The 21,043-nt window shown below is 35.0% G+C and overlaps 1 protein-coding gene across 1 annotated transcript in view; it reads right to left on the bottom strand.

Moving 5' to 3' along the window:
• Positions 1-839: 839 nt before the first annotated feature.
• The window catches only part of Cph (BCL11 transcription factor chronophage), a 95,061-nt gene continuing 74,857 nt past the window's right edge, over positions 840-21,043 (bottom strand). Inside the window, exons 3-5 of the mRNA XM_089642446.1 lie at positions 20,618-20,836; positions 18,982-19,167; positions 840-4,506 (exon numbers count right to left, since the gene is read on the bottom strand). Coding sequence (XP_089498572.1) covers positions 2,468-4,506; positions 18,982-19,167; positions 20,618-20,836 — 2,444 coding nt within the window. The 3' untranslated portion in view covers positions 840-2,467. The remainder of the gene's footprint in view (positions 4,507-18,981; positions 19,168-20,617; positions 20,837-21,043) is intronic.

Below are 21,043 nucleotides of genomic sequence, written 5' to 3'. Positions count from 1 at the left end.
TAAATGTTGTAATAATATAATTACAAAAATTTTATTCAATTTGTTTTTTTTTTTAGATTCGTCTTCGAGATAAAATACACAGAGTTTTCACAGTAGAATCATTTTGTGACACAATTAAAATTGTTGATAATGCCAAAATTAGTTTTACTAGAATTTTCTTCGTCGATTCTTTTTACAACAACTGTAGGAATTTCGAAATCACAATGCATGTAGATTTTTATAAATATTTTATATAATCACATTTTGGATATTTCAAATTCGACCGATATATTTTACATTACCATCTAACACGCTAAGATATGCTAATAAATTAGTATTATGAACGGTTTAAATTTATCTAAACCGGTCTGGAAAGGACTTTACAAACATCATACTTTATTAAAATAAGATGAGACCCTTGAAAAATCAGAAGATTTTAATGGTTTTAACTTAAATTTTAAAAATGTTTGTAAGGCTCATTTCGAACCTTTTGATAAAAACTCTAATGTGTTGTTGTTTTTTTATTGCATTACCTTTTAATATATTTGTGAGAAAATTTGACAACCCTGTTTTTAATACAGGATACAAATATAAATTATTTATCGTTTTTTAATAAATTGTTCGGAAATAGTAATTTTATGGACATGTAAGTACCTACAAATACAAATGTTGCATTACTACATTAAAATATTATTTGTATGTTTATCAACCCTGTAACTCTAATAGATGTCTTTTAAATACAGTAATACAACTGTTTTTAAAGGAAAAAATAAAATAAAAACCAAAAAATATTTTTAACAAATAAATTTTTTATTTTTAATGAAAACATCGGTTTAACTTCACATTATTAAACGAGAATTCCACAGCAATACATTTTTTTGCACATTTGGACAGTTTGAATATAAACAAAAAAATATAAAAAATCAATGAAGAACACAATATAATAAACCTATAAACATTCTCTGGTAATACTGGCAGATGAGATTATTCTAAGCATGTTTTGGTAAAATAGAATGAAATGACGATAAATAAATAATTGAATACGTAAAAAGCTCTCATTAAATGAATTAAAAACGGTCGAAAATAACCAGAATATTTTAAATAAAAGCAAAATGTTGATACATAGTCAACATGAAAATAACATTAGATGTTAAAAAATATGTTTTATTGAAAATTTAGATTTTTTTTATTCATGGGCCTGTAAGAACATTTTGATGTAATTTAAAGTGTCAGTGGTTATTTCGAGCGTTGTTAATAATATGAATACAATAGATAATTAGTGGGGAACTATGTCTTTAAATTAAATAATAAGTACGTATACAGGCAAAAGTCCTACAGTTTCACTTGAACCACTGGAATATAGTCAGTTCAATAAGCAGTCAAAAATACTTTTAATGAATATTGGGATTTAAGTACGATATTCTTTAAAGCAACAAAGTATTACAAACAACTAATTTTATTGTTTTTAGGTTATTGTAGTTGTTAGTAGCTATTACGGTGTTTTCAATTGAACTGACAAGGACATATTATGGACAAGCTTTTAAAATAAAAACTATAAATAGCTGGAATTTTGTATCAGTCTTACAAATTAACATGTTTGTTTTAATTATAATTTATTTATTTTCATAATTTTCGATTTTTGTTAGATACATTTTGTAATATTTATATTATAGTATGTACATGAATTATCTAACAGAAGTAAACAGTAAGAATGAACGTTGGAAAATTTCCCGAATTTTATAATAACTTAAATCTTGACGCTATATTATTTATTTATATTAAATATAATTGCATTTGAGAAAATATTTACAAGAATTTCTATTTTAAAATTAAAATTAATATTAATAGGAAATACGTACACAACAATAAAAAATTATTCATTTACAATTTGTTAAATATACAACACTTGTATATTTAACTCAACGGTAGTACTTTGGCATAGGTTTTAATACTCCTTTCTCCACTAAATGTATACATTTTAACCAGACACTAGTCTGCCTTGTAAACAATCTACGCAGTTTTCTTGTGCGCTTTTTGAGAACCAAATAATGTCAAATGTTCGATCAATCGAGTAAAAAACAATAGCTTCATAATGATAACTTTAAGTAGACTTTCAAGAATTGTAAACTAAACAAAACTATCCCTCCTTCGTCTGAAGAGAGTAAATGCACGAAAGGATAACATTAGTAACACAAACCACCGATATTAATGCACTTAAATAATGCCCACTTCTTTGTAAACAAACAATCACAAACTTGTTGGGGTAAAGTATAATATAATAATATAGACACATAAGTCTGTCTGCTGAAATTAGACTAGATGAGAATGATTCGCTCGATGCGAAAATTGTTAGTTTTTTCCTAAATACAACTGGCCCTTATTTGGTTAATCGTTCACCTTGGGGAATGCTTGGCGCGATAAGTATCTATCAGAAGATCTGGCTCGGCGGGGCGGGAGGCGGCAAGCGGAACCCACCCCAAGGAAAGAGTCACGTGGCCTCCTCCTTGCAGGCGTTAGAGTCATCCGATATAATCCCCAGCGGAGCGCCGCCCTTGCTTTGGTTCACCACGCACTTGCGCATGTGCTTCTCCAGCGTCGAGGGCACGGAGAACGGCATCTCGCAGAACCGGCAGCGGTACACGTCCTTTCCCAGCCGGCCGTGGGTCTTCATGTGCCTCGTCAGCTTGGAGCTCTGGGCACAAGCGTAGGAACACAGCTCGCACTTGTAGGGCTTCTCGCCTGTATGAGAGCGCCGGTGCACTGTCAAGTTGGAACAGTTCTTGAACACCTTCCCACAGTACTCGCACGTATCGTTCCGTCGATTGTCCTTAGATTTTAACAAAGGGTTTTGTAACATACTGTTGGGATTCGGCTTGAGGCCATCGAATATATTCTCCGGTGGCCGCTGACCGTGGAGATTAGGCAACCACCAGCCCTCGCCTCTCTCCATTTCCATTTTCATCCTCTTGCTGGCTTCAAAAGGGTTCTCGAAGGGGTTGAAAAGCGGATGCGGTGGACCTCCTGGACCTGGCTGTCCTAGCATGTTTTTGGCAAACTCTTCTTTAAGTCTGAGCGCTGTTGGAGGTAAACCGTTCATCTTATCTGAGCCGGGAGGAATGGCTCCATGACCATTATTATTATCATGGTCCTTGTTGGCTAGTTGCCACTTGAGTGCATTACCCGATTCTTGGAGAGCCTGTTTGTAAGCTTCACTGTACTGGGCAATATTCGATAAACCAAACTTATCCATCAGCTCTCCCACCAGAGATGCAGCACTGACTGGAGGTTGGATGAGATGGTTCAAAGGTTTCAGAGGTTTAGGAGCGAGACCAGTAGACGGAACGCTGAGATCTTCAGCTTCGTCTTCCTGATATTCATCATCTTCCTCTTCTTCTTCAATATCTTCTTCTTCCATTTCATCAATTGAATCTTCCTCATCGAGAGTTTCTACTGAACCAGCATTGCTTGTCCGATCTTCCGGCGTTTGGTGGATTTTCATATGACGCTTTAGTTTTGAGCTCTGTGCGCAGGCATGATCACAAACAGTGCATTTATAGGGTTTTTCTCCTGTATGAGCACGCTTATGAACTATAAGATTACTTTGGAATCTGAATTTCTTTCCACAAAATTCGCAAGAATGAACCGAATCATCTGATGTACTGAGAAGAGTCTGTTTTGAAGGAGGAGTAGAAGCCGAACGTGGCGTAGTGGTTATGGCGGGAGCCGATGATGGGGCGGCCGAGAGTTCAGATCGCTTCTCTGGTGGGGTGGTACTCTGTGCTCTGCTCGAGTTACTGTTGCTGTTGTTATTGTTCGTTACCGGAGTAGGTGGTAGGTGAGAAGGAGAGGGGGAAGCAAAAGGTGGAGATTGCTTCCTGGGGCTAGGTGAGCTTGAATTGCCTGTGGCCGCCCCCGGGCTGGTTGTACCGGCCAGTTGCCGCAAGCGCTGCGAGTAAAAATCCAGTTGTGGTTCTAGAGATAGTTGTTGAGACGGAGGTTGGAGAGAACGGTCCCTGGAGGGTACCGGGGGTGCTGGCGGTCTGTCCGAGGGTGGAGGAAAAGGGGCATGTGGAGGAAGTGCACCGGCTGCCACAGCAGCTGCTGCCGCGGCGAGATTCAAGCCGTGATGTCTAAACTGCTCCGAGACAAGTTGTTCCATTCTAAAGCGGTGATCGTGGTGAGATGGTCTTGCAAACATCGGTGCAGGTGGTCCTGGAGGATGGGCTAGAGGTGGCAGGTTTCCTCCCAAAGGCATTCGTAGTAAATTGCCAACACCAAAGGGACTATGTAAATCCGGTGGTGGTGGAGGCAGGAGAGGATGGTGCCGAAGAGATTGGGGAAGAGGAGCTCCTCCACCAGACGAACACGAGCTAGTGGAGCACGATGAACTAGAGCTATGATTACTCTTATGAGGTCCCGGAGACTCGACGTAGATCTTCACTCCGTGAGAATGCTGGACGTGTTGCAGGAGCCGCCAAGCGGAATGAACTCTGGTCTTGCACGTTGAACAAACGTAGTTGCTCGGTTCTGTAACAAAAAAAATAATATTTAAAGTAAAAACTTTTTACTTCTTCCGTAGGTATTCTTATAAATTCACAGATTTATCATTCAAAGAAAGGGTCATCTTAACCCGACCCTTTGCGGTGCACCCCCCCCCCCCGGGAACGAGCCACCACCGACTGTCCACATGAAGAGACCATTACTCACAGGCTGCTGCGAGCCTTCCCGTAAGGAGGTTGTTTAGAATTCACGGGGCGGAGAGCCATAAGGCTAATAGCGGCACGGAAGTTGAACTCCGGACGGTGGCCGAGAAAAGGGGTGAGAATCCTTTGCAATCTTCAATGAGGCGCCGCTGAAAGGCTTTTTTCAGGTTTTCTATGATATATGGGATACTTCACGGTATTTAGAGCTATGAAAAGGGTCACTATACCAAAACGCACTCTTGAATAAATTTTAATCCAAAATATTACGAGTATTAGTATTTTACGAGTAAGTAAAAAAGGTCATTTTTACAACAATACGATTTTATTTTAACAAAGTGACTTGCACGGTAAAAACTAATACAATAGTTTAATATCAATTTAACGACTTGAAAATAGTGACAAGAAATTATACGTAAGAACAAATTCATTTAGGAAAAGGGATAAGTTCGTTCTCATGATTTAAAATTTAAATAATTATTAAAATAACAAGAACTTGTTGGAAAATTTTATGTAGTATTTTTAACCATTCTGTGAACACATCAAAACGGTTGTTAAATTACTTGTCAAAACTTTAAAACGTAAGTACATTTGACCGCGCTACCTTTAAATGCGAAAACACCAAACACCCCGCGAATAACACACGGGTAGGGTTATATACATTTTTAATAACTGCGCTCTCACCGAGTGTTCTCACGTAAAGAGAAGGAAGAAAAAATTGGAAAACCGTTCCGAATTCTTGGCGCGATTTTCCAAGCGGAAACGGCGCAGACTTCCGGCGCTGGACAGAAATGGCGGGACAATACAGCGACAGGTAGTAGCGGCATCTAGCGGCAACGCCATCAAGCAATGGCGCAAGGCTTTCACGCCAGCTTATATATATATTATTTACGCATGCAGCCTTCGAGGGATCTTTTATATGATAACTTAGGATTGTCGTGGTAAAATTGAAAAAATGGAAATAACACCATGACGTTTCTATGTTTCACCACATGTTTTGGGTATTTTAATCTCTCATAAAGAATTATCACGACGCGTATTAATTTTTCTCATAAATTTGGATGCTTTTTAGTTAATCTATCATGAAATTCAGCTTCCCTAACATATCATCGATCTCTTACTTGCCTAAGTATGTTATGTGCACAGTCTTACGTATTTGTATACATTTTTATCACTAAAACTAGCGCAGACCCGGGAAAAATCAGAATATATTTTGATTCCAATTTTGAAAAAGACATTTTTTGTGTTAAAATGTGTTATATTATAACCCCTCTTATCGCTTGTCCGAATTTTTCACACAATCAGTTCCAATTTCGGAAATGACACTTAAATTAAAAGCATATCCAAGTTCTAGAGTTACTCAGGACTGATACCTACAATCGAAATTAGTATGTTTAGTGACAAATAAGTCAGACAAAAAGTGTAAGTAAATGCGTTAGGTATGTAGGTACCGCACCTACACATTGAGACTACGAAACTATCTATACCAAAATAAAACAACATTACTTTATGCAAATTGTCCATCGTCTTGACACATGGCGTAGGGTGGTTCGCGACCCCCGACCAACCACCCCCTGCGCCACCCTGTTGGCGTCACTTCGCGCGCTGGGCGAAGCTCGGACGTCCGCCGCATAACAATCTCATCGCTCCGGCGCGAGATCTACACCCGGCCTCCCCACCCCACCACCCACCACCCCTCCCACCCCCACACCCTCCAGGAGGCTCTGTATCCGTCCTCTCCAGTCGCCAGCTTCCACATTGCAGCACTTGTTCCAACTCAAAGCTGCATCTTGATTTTTTTCAGGAATATCGAGTGAAGGTTATGTAAAGAGATTTTTATTATTAAAAAGAATTTTATACTATTATTATCTTATGTATTTTCTATAGTTACAAAATAAGATGAATAATGATAGTGAGTTTTTTTGATGAAACATTTTGAATTTTACGTTGTTTCGAAAAAAAAATTATACAAACTTCATATCAGCCCTGATCAGTTCCGAAACCGGCTGGCATTTCATATTTTATATAATCGATCTATTTTGAAAGAGGTTAACTTATACGTGCCTAAGAAGTATACTCGTGGGAGATACCATGCATTTTTAAAGCACCGAAAGCAAGGAATTCTACCTATAAGAACGCGCCAATGAAAAAATCGACTCAACTGCATACGAAGCTGCATTGAACATTGAAATTTTCAACCTTACTTACATACAGTTTAGCAACCATATTTTGAGGCATATCATAAAATAGTAAAAGAGCCCCGATAACTTTTTGTACTTATGTGCACCTTATGTTTTTAATTTATTTGTGATCTTCTATGTAACATATTGATCCATAATAATAATAGTATTTGGATGATTTGTATAGCGCCGTTTTCCTGCAAAATCACCTCAAGTCCATATCCGTTTTATGGAAAATATATAAAAATTAAATATACAAAGATACAGTGTTGAGTAGAATAAATCCAAACAAAAAAATTCAATTTTTAGTAGTACCTATATAGAATTGTTCGAATCAAAAATATAACTAATAAAATAAAATAAAATACTTTTTGTTTTAAAACCACGAGTTTTTAATAATTTTAAGAACCGACCGGATTCGCTTTACTCAAGCATCTTCAGAGTACAAATTGTTACTACATTATTATTATTACAGTAATAATTTGTACCCTGAAGATGCTTGAGTAAAGCGAAACCGGTCGGTTCTAAAAATTATTAAAAACTCGTGGTTTTTAAAAAAAAGTATTTCATTTTATTTTATTAAATATGTCAAACCACAAAGTGATTGCTTTGTAGAATAATAAAAATATAACTGTTTTTCAAATTCTTGCACGAAAAACAATTTGAAATATAAGATCAATCCATTTTTAATAGTACCTAACGGCAGGAAAATTATTATAATAATAATCTATATTATGTCCAGCGTTGGACATAATCTCCCCATAATTTGCCACGCCTTGACGTCAACTTCGGTAGTTTCATATAATTGAGAACGTTTTCTAAATGCACCAAATTGACTATTCTTAGTAGGTATCAGTTTCTTTTTTCGTCATGAGGTGACTCCATCTAATTATGTAAATATCCGTAGCAAATATTGGTTCCCTGTGGTGCCGGCGTCAGTTTTTATGGGTTTCTCTCTCCGGTCACACCCCGTCGTTTAAAAAAACCTACCCCGCGGTCAGGGTGAGAAAAACCATAATGTGGGTGCAAAATGTAACACAGGGTGGATATGATTTATAATTCGACATGAAAGTTATTGAATATAAGTAGGTACTTGCTTTACTCGTATCGGTCAATCAGGAAACACAATTATTAACGACTTGGATTAACTTTTTTATTTTCAAAATTTTTATTTTTCTTGACTTTATTGAGTCTTCTTTGAAGCACAATCTTATGTAATTTGCTGAGTAAACGTTGAATACTATGATATTTAAAGCTTTATTATGATATTAATAAGCCTTGTATAAAAGTTATTTGCCTTAACTAAATTTTTGCTACGCTACCGTTTACGACACTATTCATTGCGATTTAAATACTCCATTGAAATTCAACGCAGGTTTGTTCTCGCTTATATTTATAACATCGGATTTTATTAATGTTTAAGGTTCATTTTATGAGTTATTATATAAATGGCATGGCTGAATCTCTAAAGAGAGCTGATTGTAAGCCATAAAATAAAAATAGTTTTATGCTATTTTGGTACACCCTGTTTTGTCGTTTTCTTTTTGTGGTTTCAATAACCCGGAATTGTATCACGAAATTCTACATTATACTCAAAATTTCAGCCGGTGAACCCCAGGCTACCCCCAAGTGGGGGGCGAGGTGGGAGTTGGCGGGGGGAGACTGTGCGGAAAGGGGGAGGGTTGGGGTAGTTTTAAACTAATATCGCGACACTTGTCAACATGTGTTGTTAAAATCCATTATCGCCCCAAAAACATAAAAGCGAAACGAAATAAAAACTGACTACTTTGCGGACACGGATATTTCAGATACGTGAACCGTATTAGATTGTTTTTTATAATAAATTTTGCAATTTTTTTTATTATTTAATATCACTGAGATAAGGGAAGCAAGTTAAAATATTCAAGAATATCGTATATTCAATAAATGTTTCCATTTACCATAAGCACGCAACAGAATATTTTTAAGGGAGTGAAAGACAAATATTGATGATTGTTTCAAAATTAAAAATACATTATTTCAAAAGCGTACTAACAAATATTGATTCGAGGTGAACATGCAGGTAGTTTTGTACTTGAAAATCCTTTATTAATATAATTACCAACTACTTGCAAATATGATAATTATATATCAGGAATGCGTTTGAGGGTGATTTCAAACGAACTCAAAAGGGACAGAATTCACATTGTGTGCATTATGCAAAGCCTACGAAGATATATCTACCTAAAATAGCTGTTTTTATTAATTTGACTAACAAGAATTAATAATTAGCATTATAAATTATCAAATCGAATTACTTAAACATATTTATATTTTATTTGTTATGGCAACACTGAGAGAATATGCCTCGAGATTTCTTTAAAGGAATAATCTGGCGGTTATCATACACACAATAAATAATCGCAGACATCCCCTGCGGAGGAGGAGGGGTAAGTTAGGGGTTGGAGGGTTGGAGTGGGGGTTGGGCCAGTCGGAATATCTGAAATTTGAATTTCTTTTATGCTTGTAGCATCTGATTCTAGCGGGCTATAAAACAGCATTAATGGTCCGAGAACGGGTCAAACGGAACGTCGTGCGGGGAATATTATATTGCAGGATATATGAATCATATTATTAGCTGGTAGTAAGGAATACAACTTAAAAAATTAAGCCATTTTCAGAAATAAACTACAAGATTGTGAATTTCGTATTTTTAAAAACCTAAATTATAAATCCAGTAATTCCACTAGTAAATGGTAAAACCTGGTAAAATTTTAACTTCCCTCAATCTATGAAGTAGGAATATACATAACAGTATTAATGTGACTTTTTAAATTGTGATTACCGTAAACAGTCCCAGGTACTCACGACTATCTGGAGTTGTGCTATTAGGCTTAAGGGAGTGGGGAAGGGAATGATCCATGTTGTAAAGAAAGAAGTAAGGTTTAAAGTTCCTTGCTATTCAGATCTGGTTACCAAATAGCGTAAAAGCCATTTCAAGCAACGTTTCCAATCTGAACCTTGATCTTGCGTCAGGGCAATTCTGAGAATATCTATAATTTTGAACGTTGAAAACCTCTCTACATATAAGACGGTACTAATTTGACCAATTTTTCATCCAAAAAGTGATAGCAAATTGACACTGTATTGTAGTATATGATTAATTCCAGTTAAAGCGCATTTGCAATAGACGCCGTAATAAGCCTTCTAGATTTAGACCAAATACAAGAAGATACAGCCTTCCAGAATTAGACGCAAAAGGGTAAAAAACCCCCACAAAAGGCGATTAAGAATCGTATCATTACAAGGTAGTTAACCTTCAGACCTCAGTTCAGTCCAGAGGTCTACCACAATGATGATGAAGATTGAGTAATTGGTGGCATCCAAGCGCGAGCCTCCCCTGGTAAACGACCCGTCTGCGGGACGGACAAAAGCTATTGTCCGAGAAGAAACCCCTTTCTTTAAAAAATACGCCCGTACTGTGTATGGCCTCGGTAGTTTCTCTATGCGGATAAACTGCGAAAGCAGTAATGAGCGTTTTACACGAAGCTTTTTTTATACCGATCACCGTATTGAACGATCACACGATCGTACACGATAATTATTTTCGTACCGATAGTTGCCATTAGAGAAGAAATGGTTACACCTTGAACATAACCGTAGATCAGAAGAAAACATCTGTCATTTGCCGCTACCGTCGCTGTGAAAAAATCGTCAAAAATACACACGAAATTCATAACAGTGAATAATAATACATGTCATCATTACATGTTGTATTCTAATTATCAAAAAAAAAATTATTAAACGAAATAAACCTGTAACATTTCCCCCTAATGCAGCTGCGTTACACAGTAACGAATGTCAAATAATGATCGATATCTTAAACTGTTCAAAAATCGGTACCAAAACAGAAAACGTAATTTTTTCACCCTGAGTCCATATGAAAGATGACTGTATTGAAACTGGACTTAAAAAAGCATCGTGTAAAATATCCATAAGAAATTTATTTAAATACTTGTTTTTTTGTATGTCTTATACTAGATAACATCAATGCAAGCTCCATTAAACAATTTATTTAAAATTACTAAGCGGTTCATTCGAGATTTTATTGAATTATCAGTTTTTTTATTGAAAAATGCAACACTTAGGTATGTTGTTTGTTTTTATTTTTGAGAGTTTTTTTACATTTTAAAGATCTAAACGTAACTAACTACGTAGTATTAACCATTTAATTAGAAGTAAAATCTTCTTCAGTATTATATTATTATATTTTTAATATCAATTCAGTTTTCGATTCAATTGAGATCCAGATTATTAGATCCGCCAAATGTGACCACGGGACCTCCAATTGAAGGTTAGGGGTTGAAGGGCACTGACTTGGCGATTCAACAAGGTCCACTCAAAATCACTAGTGGTTCAAGACCACTCATGACGTCACCGGTCCGTGATGGTGGAAAATTGATGGGTCGCCGGTCCGAGCTAGGGATGAAAAGAGTTATTCAGACCGACTAGGGGATGAGAAGGATAAGGGAGAAGAAGTTGTTCGGTCCAAATAAGGGATGAAAGAGCTGTTAGGGTTAAACTGTTTGCAATTTGCCTATGGTCTGGCGCATCGAGAGAGCAATTCAGATGCTATGCAAAATGACATCTGTCCAACTTGTTTAACAATGGATTACATTTTGTCAATTGAGTGATTTATAACATTATAAAAGTTTTAATTCACTGTTTTCGATTGGGAAGGTTAGGTTAGATTGGTTTTTACAGCTTTAAATATGTTTCTAATTTTATCTTATTCAATAAATCAAAACCAAAATTTCTCTGAAATAATAAGATTTATAAGTAGGTACTTAAATACTCCACTACTTAGTTAAAAATCATATATTTTGTGTGACCTTTTTATTTCAAATATGGAATTGAATAAATTATTCAAAGAAACGTCACCATTTCACATATTTTAATTTTAAGGTAGGTACCATAGTATCGAATAATCGCGAATAAGAAAATCCAAATAAACATGACATTTCACATTTGAACCACAATCAAAGTAAGGCATGCTTGAATAATAGAGTAAACAGGTAAAATGAATAGATCCCAATAACCTAACATAATACTTTGTATCATAAATTACCTTAATAGATTTTAAAGTATTTTGTTTTTAATTTATTTAATGATAGTATATTACAAAATAATAACAATAATGTTTTTAATATATTATTCCCGGTGATTTTAACTAAAAACTAGCAAAGAAAAAAATATATAAATGTATTTGTACAACGAATTTTGGGTGTTGAGATTTTGATTAAATCTGACGTAAAGGCTATCGTAAGGTAATCTGACAAGTAAATCACTGAATAAGAATAACCATTAAACTATGTTGATATGTCTTATTTATTAGTAAAGAAAAAATGTGTGGCATTTGCATGCATTTTTAAGGCAAAGGTCCACCATCCAGTAATAAAAAGGTCATTGTTAAACCAAGCTAAGTGTTCACGACTGCCCTAAGTTGAAAACCGTGTCTTCCAATTCATTCACAGCCCAAAGATTAAACCCCTGACCCGTGCCAGAAGAGAAGATATTGTTATTTAATGCCGAAAAAACACCCCTTTCGAAAAATGGTAAAAATCCACTCAACCCTTCGCATTACCGTTGAATTATGACATAAGTACGCCTAACTCGGTCCATCTGTTATACTACAATCAGATAAAGCCTCAAAACTACCCTTGCGATGATTTCAGCATCACAAGACCACTAAAAAAACTTTCCTTAATTTAAATATCATGATCTACTAGTACGTAGATATCGCGGAGACGCGTGCTTTGTAGCAGGGTAATGTCTCTAAGACAATTTTAACTCTGAATAAAGGGGTTGATTGTCTTTGTTTAGTTTAAAAAAACTACCCTTTACATCGTAAGAATACCAAAATTCATCTTTAAAAAACTTATGTATTACTTAGACGCGTGCTCTAAGGCATAGGTACGGCGGTAAGACAGATTTAACCCCGAACAAAAGGGTTGATCTTCATTGTTCATATGCAGAATTAGGCAGAAGAGATTTTTTGTTAGTCGGACCTAAAAGTATTACCTACATGCAAACGGATTGAATATTAAATGAGCATTATTTTGTCGACAAAGTTGAAAGGATTTTTGTATTTTGATATTTGTCAGCTGCCTGGCACGAGTCTGCATATTGTATGGCGCTCAATAGGTTAAAAAAATGTTTTATAATTGCATTGGCTGCGTCATGATGACGTGTTTGAAATGATCTTAGGTTGTTAACGATTCGAATTGAAATGTCACCCTTTAGACTTTTAGAGTAATAAGATTCATTTTTATTTAGATTTGAAGAGATTCATTTTAACGTCTTAGAAAACTGTTAACTCAATTTTTATTTAGGACGGGTTTGACATTGAAAAATATATCAAATTCTGTGAAATCTTAACTTTCTCAAGAAAAAACCAGCTTTCGTTTATTTTAAAGTACCTCAAAAAAAGTTCAACGCGTTGTGTTTTAAGAGATATTTCAGATAATTCTAATTAAAAAGCAATTGATGTGTATGTTTTTGACTCTACAAGAATGTAGAATAGTATGAAAAATTGGTATAAAAACAATTCATAAATCATCGTTTTACCATTGATGATCTGCAAAAACAGTCATTAAAATAATTTCAATTGACCTAAGAGAAATTAATCACACTTGTAGTTAGTACGTATGTAGGATTCAACATTATCTATCCCTTTCCAATTAACAGAAAAAAATGTTTGCTTAATGAATGCTAAAATAGTCTTAAAGCAACTTATGTTTAAGCTTTATAATATCATAATCTTTGAATGCGTTATACGGCTTTATGGCTATCAAAACCGTAGTCTTTTATCACATTCACATTGTCACTTGTTATTCATGGTCAGTCCAGATTATCATGATATATTTCGCGGTTCACCCATTCCAATCGACATACTCAAGGGCCTCCCAGAGGGGATGGCGGTGGGAATGGGGATGTTCGGTCACTGGACGGGGGTTTATCTGAATTTTTTTCCACCCGTGAAAAATTCAAAGTACAATAGAAAGCGGTGGGCGACTTGCAGGGAGATCAAAAGTCAAAAGAATTCTTATCTGTAAGTGAGTTTTTGGATAATAATTAAAAAATAAATTTTATTTTTAAATTACAATAGATAACGTATAGCGCCAAACGGATCTCACTGGACGCTTTTTCCACGATAAGGATATCATTTTAATGTTTTTATTTGAGTACTGTTGATTAATTTATAAATTAATAAGGTAATAAAATATTATAATTTTGAAATACGCAGCGTCGAGATCGGATGTAATTTGTTAGTAAATTGTGTAACCGTACAACTCATAACAGAATCAATTCAATACACTTTTGAAATCTTTAGGGATAAAGTGATATAAAGTCATAAAAAGTGATGAAAAAATACGCTACGTTAGGAAAGTCCAGCTATATCCAATTATGTCCGAAATCTTGTATCTAAATATACGCTGACAAACAATTAGTTAATGTTAATTAAGTGTTAATCTCAAGTGACCTACCAGGTAAGTATTGTACTGTATATTATCTCCATATATAGTTAGTAATAACATAGATTATTGTAGAAATGTATTATATATTTTTACAGCGCCCTTGAGGTGATTTAGTACAAAAACTGCGCTCTACAAATCATCCACATATTAATATTATTATAAGGTTTATGAGCCAGTTTTTTTGTCATCACTTTTAATACTATATATAATTGCCACTGTCCTACGTTGTCACGGAACAAAGACCAAATAAATTAATTATATTAATTTAAAAAATATAATATTTTTGGCAGCCCTAAAATGAACCATGCCCCATGTACACGTGGCTGGGTTGTCTGTTTTGCATAAGCCCATTCATACGGCTGACCCCACCTTTACACAGACGGTCGTGTGTAAACCCTCCTTTATGATTTTTTCAGCTTTCTTATTTTCAATCCTTTCACAGATACGATGCGGTGTCACTTTACCCTGTTCCGTTGAGATCAATAAATAATATATTCACTCCATAAACAATGGTCACCACATTTTATTTTTGAATCCGCAATGTATAAAAATTAAAATTAAATTATATTTTATAACCTAACCTAAGCTTGAAAACTAGGTGACAGCGATTAATCGAAAGACGTTGATAATTAATCGACATGAACAAATTATAGGTAATAATAATATACTCAAAAGCCCACACAGGAAGATGGAGGATATGTCTTCTTAAGGAATACTATGTGGAGGTTATGTTAAGGAAAGAGACAAGTAATAGGTAATAATTTGGGGTTAGTAAGGACTGATGGACGTATGAATCCATCCCTCCTACTGCGGTGCAAGGCCCTGCTGGAGAGGTCAAAAGGTCTCTCTCAACCAGTCTCTCTAGATCCGGCTTGCCACACAGCAGGTGGCAGACACACCCGCCGCCAAAACCAGACAAACCTCACCCAATGAACGCGGGCACCCCTGCTAAGTTACCAAACGTAGCGCACCACTTGGGATGACCTATTGGAACACCAAAGGTCTTGGTTATCCCAACTTAGACGAAATCACAAACATACGAGAGCATCGTATATTATAAAACATTATTTTTCCGAGAATATATGACGCAGATCGAATAGTAGCAGAAGTCGGGGACGCCCAAGAAAGACATGGCACTATCAAGTGAATCAGATACTTGAGTCAGGCCATGTCAAAAGTATGTATGCGACGATGTATGAATGTGAATGAGGCAAGAAGTGTGTGCCAAGACCGAGTTGTTTGGCGGTCCGTCCTCTCTGTCTACCCCTGCGGCTAAACGGCGTAATGGTTAGTTAGTTAGTTATGTTCTCACCAGTTTTATAACAAAAAATAAAAATGTTTCCAATTGAATTGATCTTAAGAATAACTCACTTCATGAAAAATAACTCACTTCATTTAAATAAGTTTAAAATCATTTTATTTTTAATTACTTACTTATTGTAATAAAACAATGTACACTCCTCTTCCAGCCACAAGCTAATGCTTCTATGGAAGAGGGGTCCTGAAATATTTTATCTTATATTGTAACAAATAAACAAAAATGTACTTATTTACCATAAAAAAAATAAAAAAATAAAAATAATAAGTTACAAAATACAACTCCTATCTCTAACCGACATTTTTGGCTTTACCCTGTTTTAATTTATTTTAATATTGTTTTGTAAAAGCTTTTTGTTTCTTACAAATAAATAAATTGATCGCATACTAACTAGGCTTAAAACGGAATCTTTATATATATTAAACAATATCTTCATATCCCAGGATTCAATTAATTTAACTGCCCCCTATCAAAGTCACATTGACAAAATTTTAGTGTCCATAACGATACCCTGTTAAAAAAAACCACCGCGCAGTCCACTTATCGTATCGTTCAATTCAAAATCATCCCTGCGTGACCCGAATCAGGAACAATTCGTTTTTTCCCTTTGGATACCGGTTAATTATAAGTTCATTCTTCCCCCGCCGCAGCGACCGTTGCTTCGTCTCTTTTGACATTTTGACAATGCGCCACCATATAGTCTGACGGGGGTACAAAAACAACACATTCCCTCGTTTCATGTTTCTGTATTTTCAAAACCATTGTTCATGTTTTGGATTTGTATGGAATAAAAAAACATCATATTATTGTGATTACAGTCATGTACTTACATGGCGTTTGGCAGCTAGTGGTACGAGCGGGGAAATTGTGAATCTAAATCACATTTGGAGTTGATTTTGTGGAGTAACTTGAGCTATGCTTTGCTCAGATAAAAAAAAAGGTTCTGTATGTGACGTAGATTCATCAATTTCCCGCTTGTACCACTAGTTTCCGAAAACCGTGTAATTTTTAAACATGTGGTGTTTTATTTAAGGATTATTTAATTTGTCTATGAAGGCAGAGATGATAAATTACCATAAAACGTATTTAAACCAAATATATTTATCCGTACTCATTGAAGATTTAAAATAACCAGGTCACAAGTTTTATTACAGCCAAAAAAAAATCATCCATTAAAAAAAACGAAAATGGAAAGTATAACAAACTTAACCTGATATAATACCGTGTCCAATCGGTTATTTTTAAGAATTCGTTGATATCATCAGATATTCTAAATTGTTTTATATAATCCATGTATACATATTTAATGATTATAATTTACGTGGTTGATTGTTCGTTATTTTACATCTTTCAAGACGATGCCGATTAATAAAATATGTTTTATGATAGACCAATCTATTGGTGTCCAAACACGCTTGATTTTTCTGCTAAGCCACATGGATATAAAAAGGAATATACCAGGATCGCAGAAACGCGAAGAGGAATGTATGGGCTCCTTATCTCCACAGAAAAGCGCTGGAAATAATATTGTGAAAGAGAATATGACATACGGGCCAAAGAAAAAGGATGAATTATTATTTTTGCCTTTCATGACGTGGCCCGTCCGGACCACCAATAGACGCAAGGCCTTTAACAAAGGGTGTCTAATAAAAAATGCAGTATTATTGATAAAATATAATTAATTAAAAAATAATTGATTTGTTATTAATTGAACTTATTCAGGTTGTGTCACTATCAAAGTAATATTTAAAAAAAATGTTTCTTGCGGACTTTTGGCTAATTGATATTGAAGCTTTATGTCTTTTTTGTTAAGGCTCCGTTATAAGCATTCAAAAAGAAGAAGAAGATTACCAGAAGTTTTTTTTATAATTTTCGGAGCTTTTCGAAAAAATATTTTTTTTATACCTTAAAAAAGTAAAGTATTCAAGGGAAGGATGTTTTTGTCAGAAGAAATTTAGAATGCATGGTTTTAACGATAAATGATGTTATTAAGAGAATTAATAGTGAAAAACGTATGTGCACAGGATGAAGTAAAATTTAAAATTTGCGTTTATATCGATCATATCAAGAATTACCAGAAATTATTGGTATATCGCAGTACTTGAATGGCAATAGCATAGTCATAATTTAAAATTGTTCTATTTTTAGGTACCTCCCAACCTAAGATAATTTTTTTTTGATTTTGGGGCAGTTTTTTTTTCTCACCCAATACCGTCAGTGAAACAAACGAAAGCTGTGAGTGACGTCACAATAAGATAATGTACGGGGCCAAACGGGCGACCGAAAGGGTTCAAAATTAGATATCACTGTCACTCGCGTATCAACACGGCAAAGGGTGGGGACCGCGAGGTGTTCTGGGGTAGAAATAAAGCCTCTTATAAAACAAAAGCACTTTTGTTGAAAAAAATTTTTTTCAAAAAAAAATAAGACTACGGGATTCCTACAAAGCTATATTAATATTAATTTCACAAAAAGGGTATATATATATATATATATATTTGTACTAACGTGCTTCAATTCTTAAAATAGAAACATTTCCGTATAATATTTTTCGGCAGGTACTTTTATGGTATTATGAGTGTTTTTCTGCAAATTCGTTATGTTTAATCTTTTTCTGATTACTGTAACATAAATACAATTTTCCGGAATAGTGGGTTTACATAGTAAAGAAATTGACACAGGCCACTCATTTTCCTTTTAAGTAAAACAATCACTCTAAGATAAGACGATACTAAATAATTTCAATGAGAAATTCTATCTGTAATTGCATCAGTGTTTAATCTTGTGGTAAGTAAAGAGACCAATTGTTCATACACCGTCTAGTCTTTGTCATACTAAAAGACTATTTTAAATTTATTCTTTTATTGAATTATAAAATTTTCGAGAAGTTTAAAAAAAAATAACAGTAAAAAAGCGTATAAAAATCACTAAATTAACCTAACATTTTTAAAAATTAGAAAAACAATCGTATAAATAATCTTATATGTCATAAATATGACAAATTAAATTGACCTAAAAAGTTTTAATTATCCTGGAAATTTACGATAAAACTGATAAAAGTGATCATTTTTTGGTCATTTTGGTCAAATTAGTAAAAATAGGTGTAATTATACTGAAAGCTCAAAAAAAGGTGACCTAAATATAAATTATTAGAAACAGAAAAGATGGACGCTGTAAATACAATATCGTCTAGCCAATGTGTAGGTTATGTTCAAAACTCTTATTTCTTGAAAAAACGAATACCAAGAGCAGCAATTTGAAAAAATTAAATATGAGAAATTACTGACCACTATGCATGGTGTTGGATTCCGCATCAGCCACTTCCGCCCTTCCCTTTCTTTGGCCGTCTTCAGGAGAAGAGCTGGTATCCATGGGATGCTCCTGTTTGATCTGTGGCTTTATGTCTTCCTCAAGGGAACTGGAGGCTATGGGTGAGCTGGAGGCTCTCCTCTTGGGGGTGTTAGAGTCACCATCTGGGGGCAAACAAAAATACCCGATTAGAAAAACTAAATAAGAGATGTTAATAATTTGACTTAAAATGTGGTTAGGTATGGTTAAAACAGAACTAAAAAAGTATTGGTAGTTAATACAACAATTAAGGAAGTGTTAATAAATGTCATTCACGACCTACCAGGGTTCTAGCACAAAACAGAAGCTAAAATATTGTAGCATCGAAAAACTTGTACTTATTTTTCGAATTTATTCGCATAGTTTTTGATAGACATGACGTAGAGTGATGAAAATAGCTGCATTCAGTGAATGAAGAATTTTAGGCCAGTGTTTACCGATCTTAAATTTTGCCACTTCAGCATAGAGATTTCGTGTTCGTAGTAGTTTTGTAAAATTCTCTCGAATGATTGGTATTACCAGCTCCTAGTTTGTTGAATTAACATCTCATTATCTGAGTGATAAAACGTTGAGTGTATCAGTTTAGGAATGACACTGGTCAACATGTGTACATTTATTGACTCAGGTGTTTTGTGAAATAGAGGTTGTGACCGTTTTACTCAACATTTGCATTTCGTGTTTAATTTCCTGTCTGTCCTTTTGTTATTTGGGCGATCATTCTGTTGCAAAATAAATAGCCGCGCGTCAATAATTAGTGATTAACAGTAAACTAAACGAGTGTGTGCTTGAATACATTAACGATGTAATAATTTAGCCTTGGAGTTATGTTGTCACTTGTCGAAGACAACACAATAACGGAAATCTTCTTGACAAAATAGCACACGTAATATAACAAGCCTTTACGGGAAGGGTTCAATGTTCTGAACAACCAAAGCTCAAAATCCACAAATATTATGATACATACAGTTATCTTCATAACTGTGTGGTGCCATTTTTGTGAAATAAAAAAATCTTAAGAACATTTTATGAGTGAACGAGGCTTTATGAAAAAAACTGTAATTAATACCTAACTATGCATATAGATATTAACATTTTTTAAGATTGGTAATCATTCAATCAAATTGATGTAACCAGAAGATCGAAAAATGTACACTATTGCGAAAATAATGTAATAGAGGACTATTTGATCAGATTTAGAGAGATTGATGAGTAGATCTAAGCACACAGGCCTTATCTACTCGAGCGATTGTTGTCATATACATATATTTATTATATTACTTGATTAATGCCATTCCTTGAAATATTAATATAGAAACATTATGAAACTGCTTACTGTGGTTTAAAGCAAATGAATCCACCAAGATTTCATCGCTTAATCCATAATTTTTGGTTGTATAAATTTGGCACATTATGGCAAGCGATTGCTCAAAACGTTTTGCAAACCTGGCATAATATGCCAAAAATCACTCGAGTAGTTATATATCATGAATAATTTGTAATATTATCGAAAGAGGTTACGACGGGGCTCTCAGTGGGAAGACCATATCCTCAAAATTAGTTTGAATGAATCCTTACCATCATGCAGCCTCTTGGGCGTGCTGGACGCGGCTCCATCCTGCTGCAGGTGATGCGGCGCGGGAAGTGAGGGGGAAGCGGGCGGGGGCGTGTGCACGCGCGTCTGGTTCTTGCTGGAGCGGGCTCCGCCGCCCATGGGCGCCGAGATGGACTGCCGGCGAGCGTTGGCCACGCCCAGTGGGCGGCCGCCATCGTCGCTATCGCGGTCAGCATTGGTACCTGGATATAAATAATATTTAATAATTTATATTAAGTTCTTCACAGCATCAAAATCTGCAGAACATTTCAAGGTTTCAAAAAAGTTAACAAGGTATACTAAATGGAAAAACTGTTGGACCAAAAGTGATAGATCCTATGACCATGTAAGAGAGAAAGTGCAACACTGCTTCAAATGTTGCGGAATATTGTAAGGACTGAAGAATTGCT

Source organism: Hesperophylax consimilis, chromosome 18, assembly GCF_061612785.1.
Source record: "Hesperophylax consimilis isolate HC1 chromosome 18, BYU_Hcon_1.0, whole genome shotgun sequence".
Lineage (NCBI taxonomy): Eukaryota > Metazoa > Arthropoda > Insecta > Trichoptera > Limnephilidae > Hesperophylax > Hesperophylax consimilis.
Note: the sequence above shows the minus strand (reverse complement) of the source record. Positions and strands in the feature narration are given on the sequence as shown.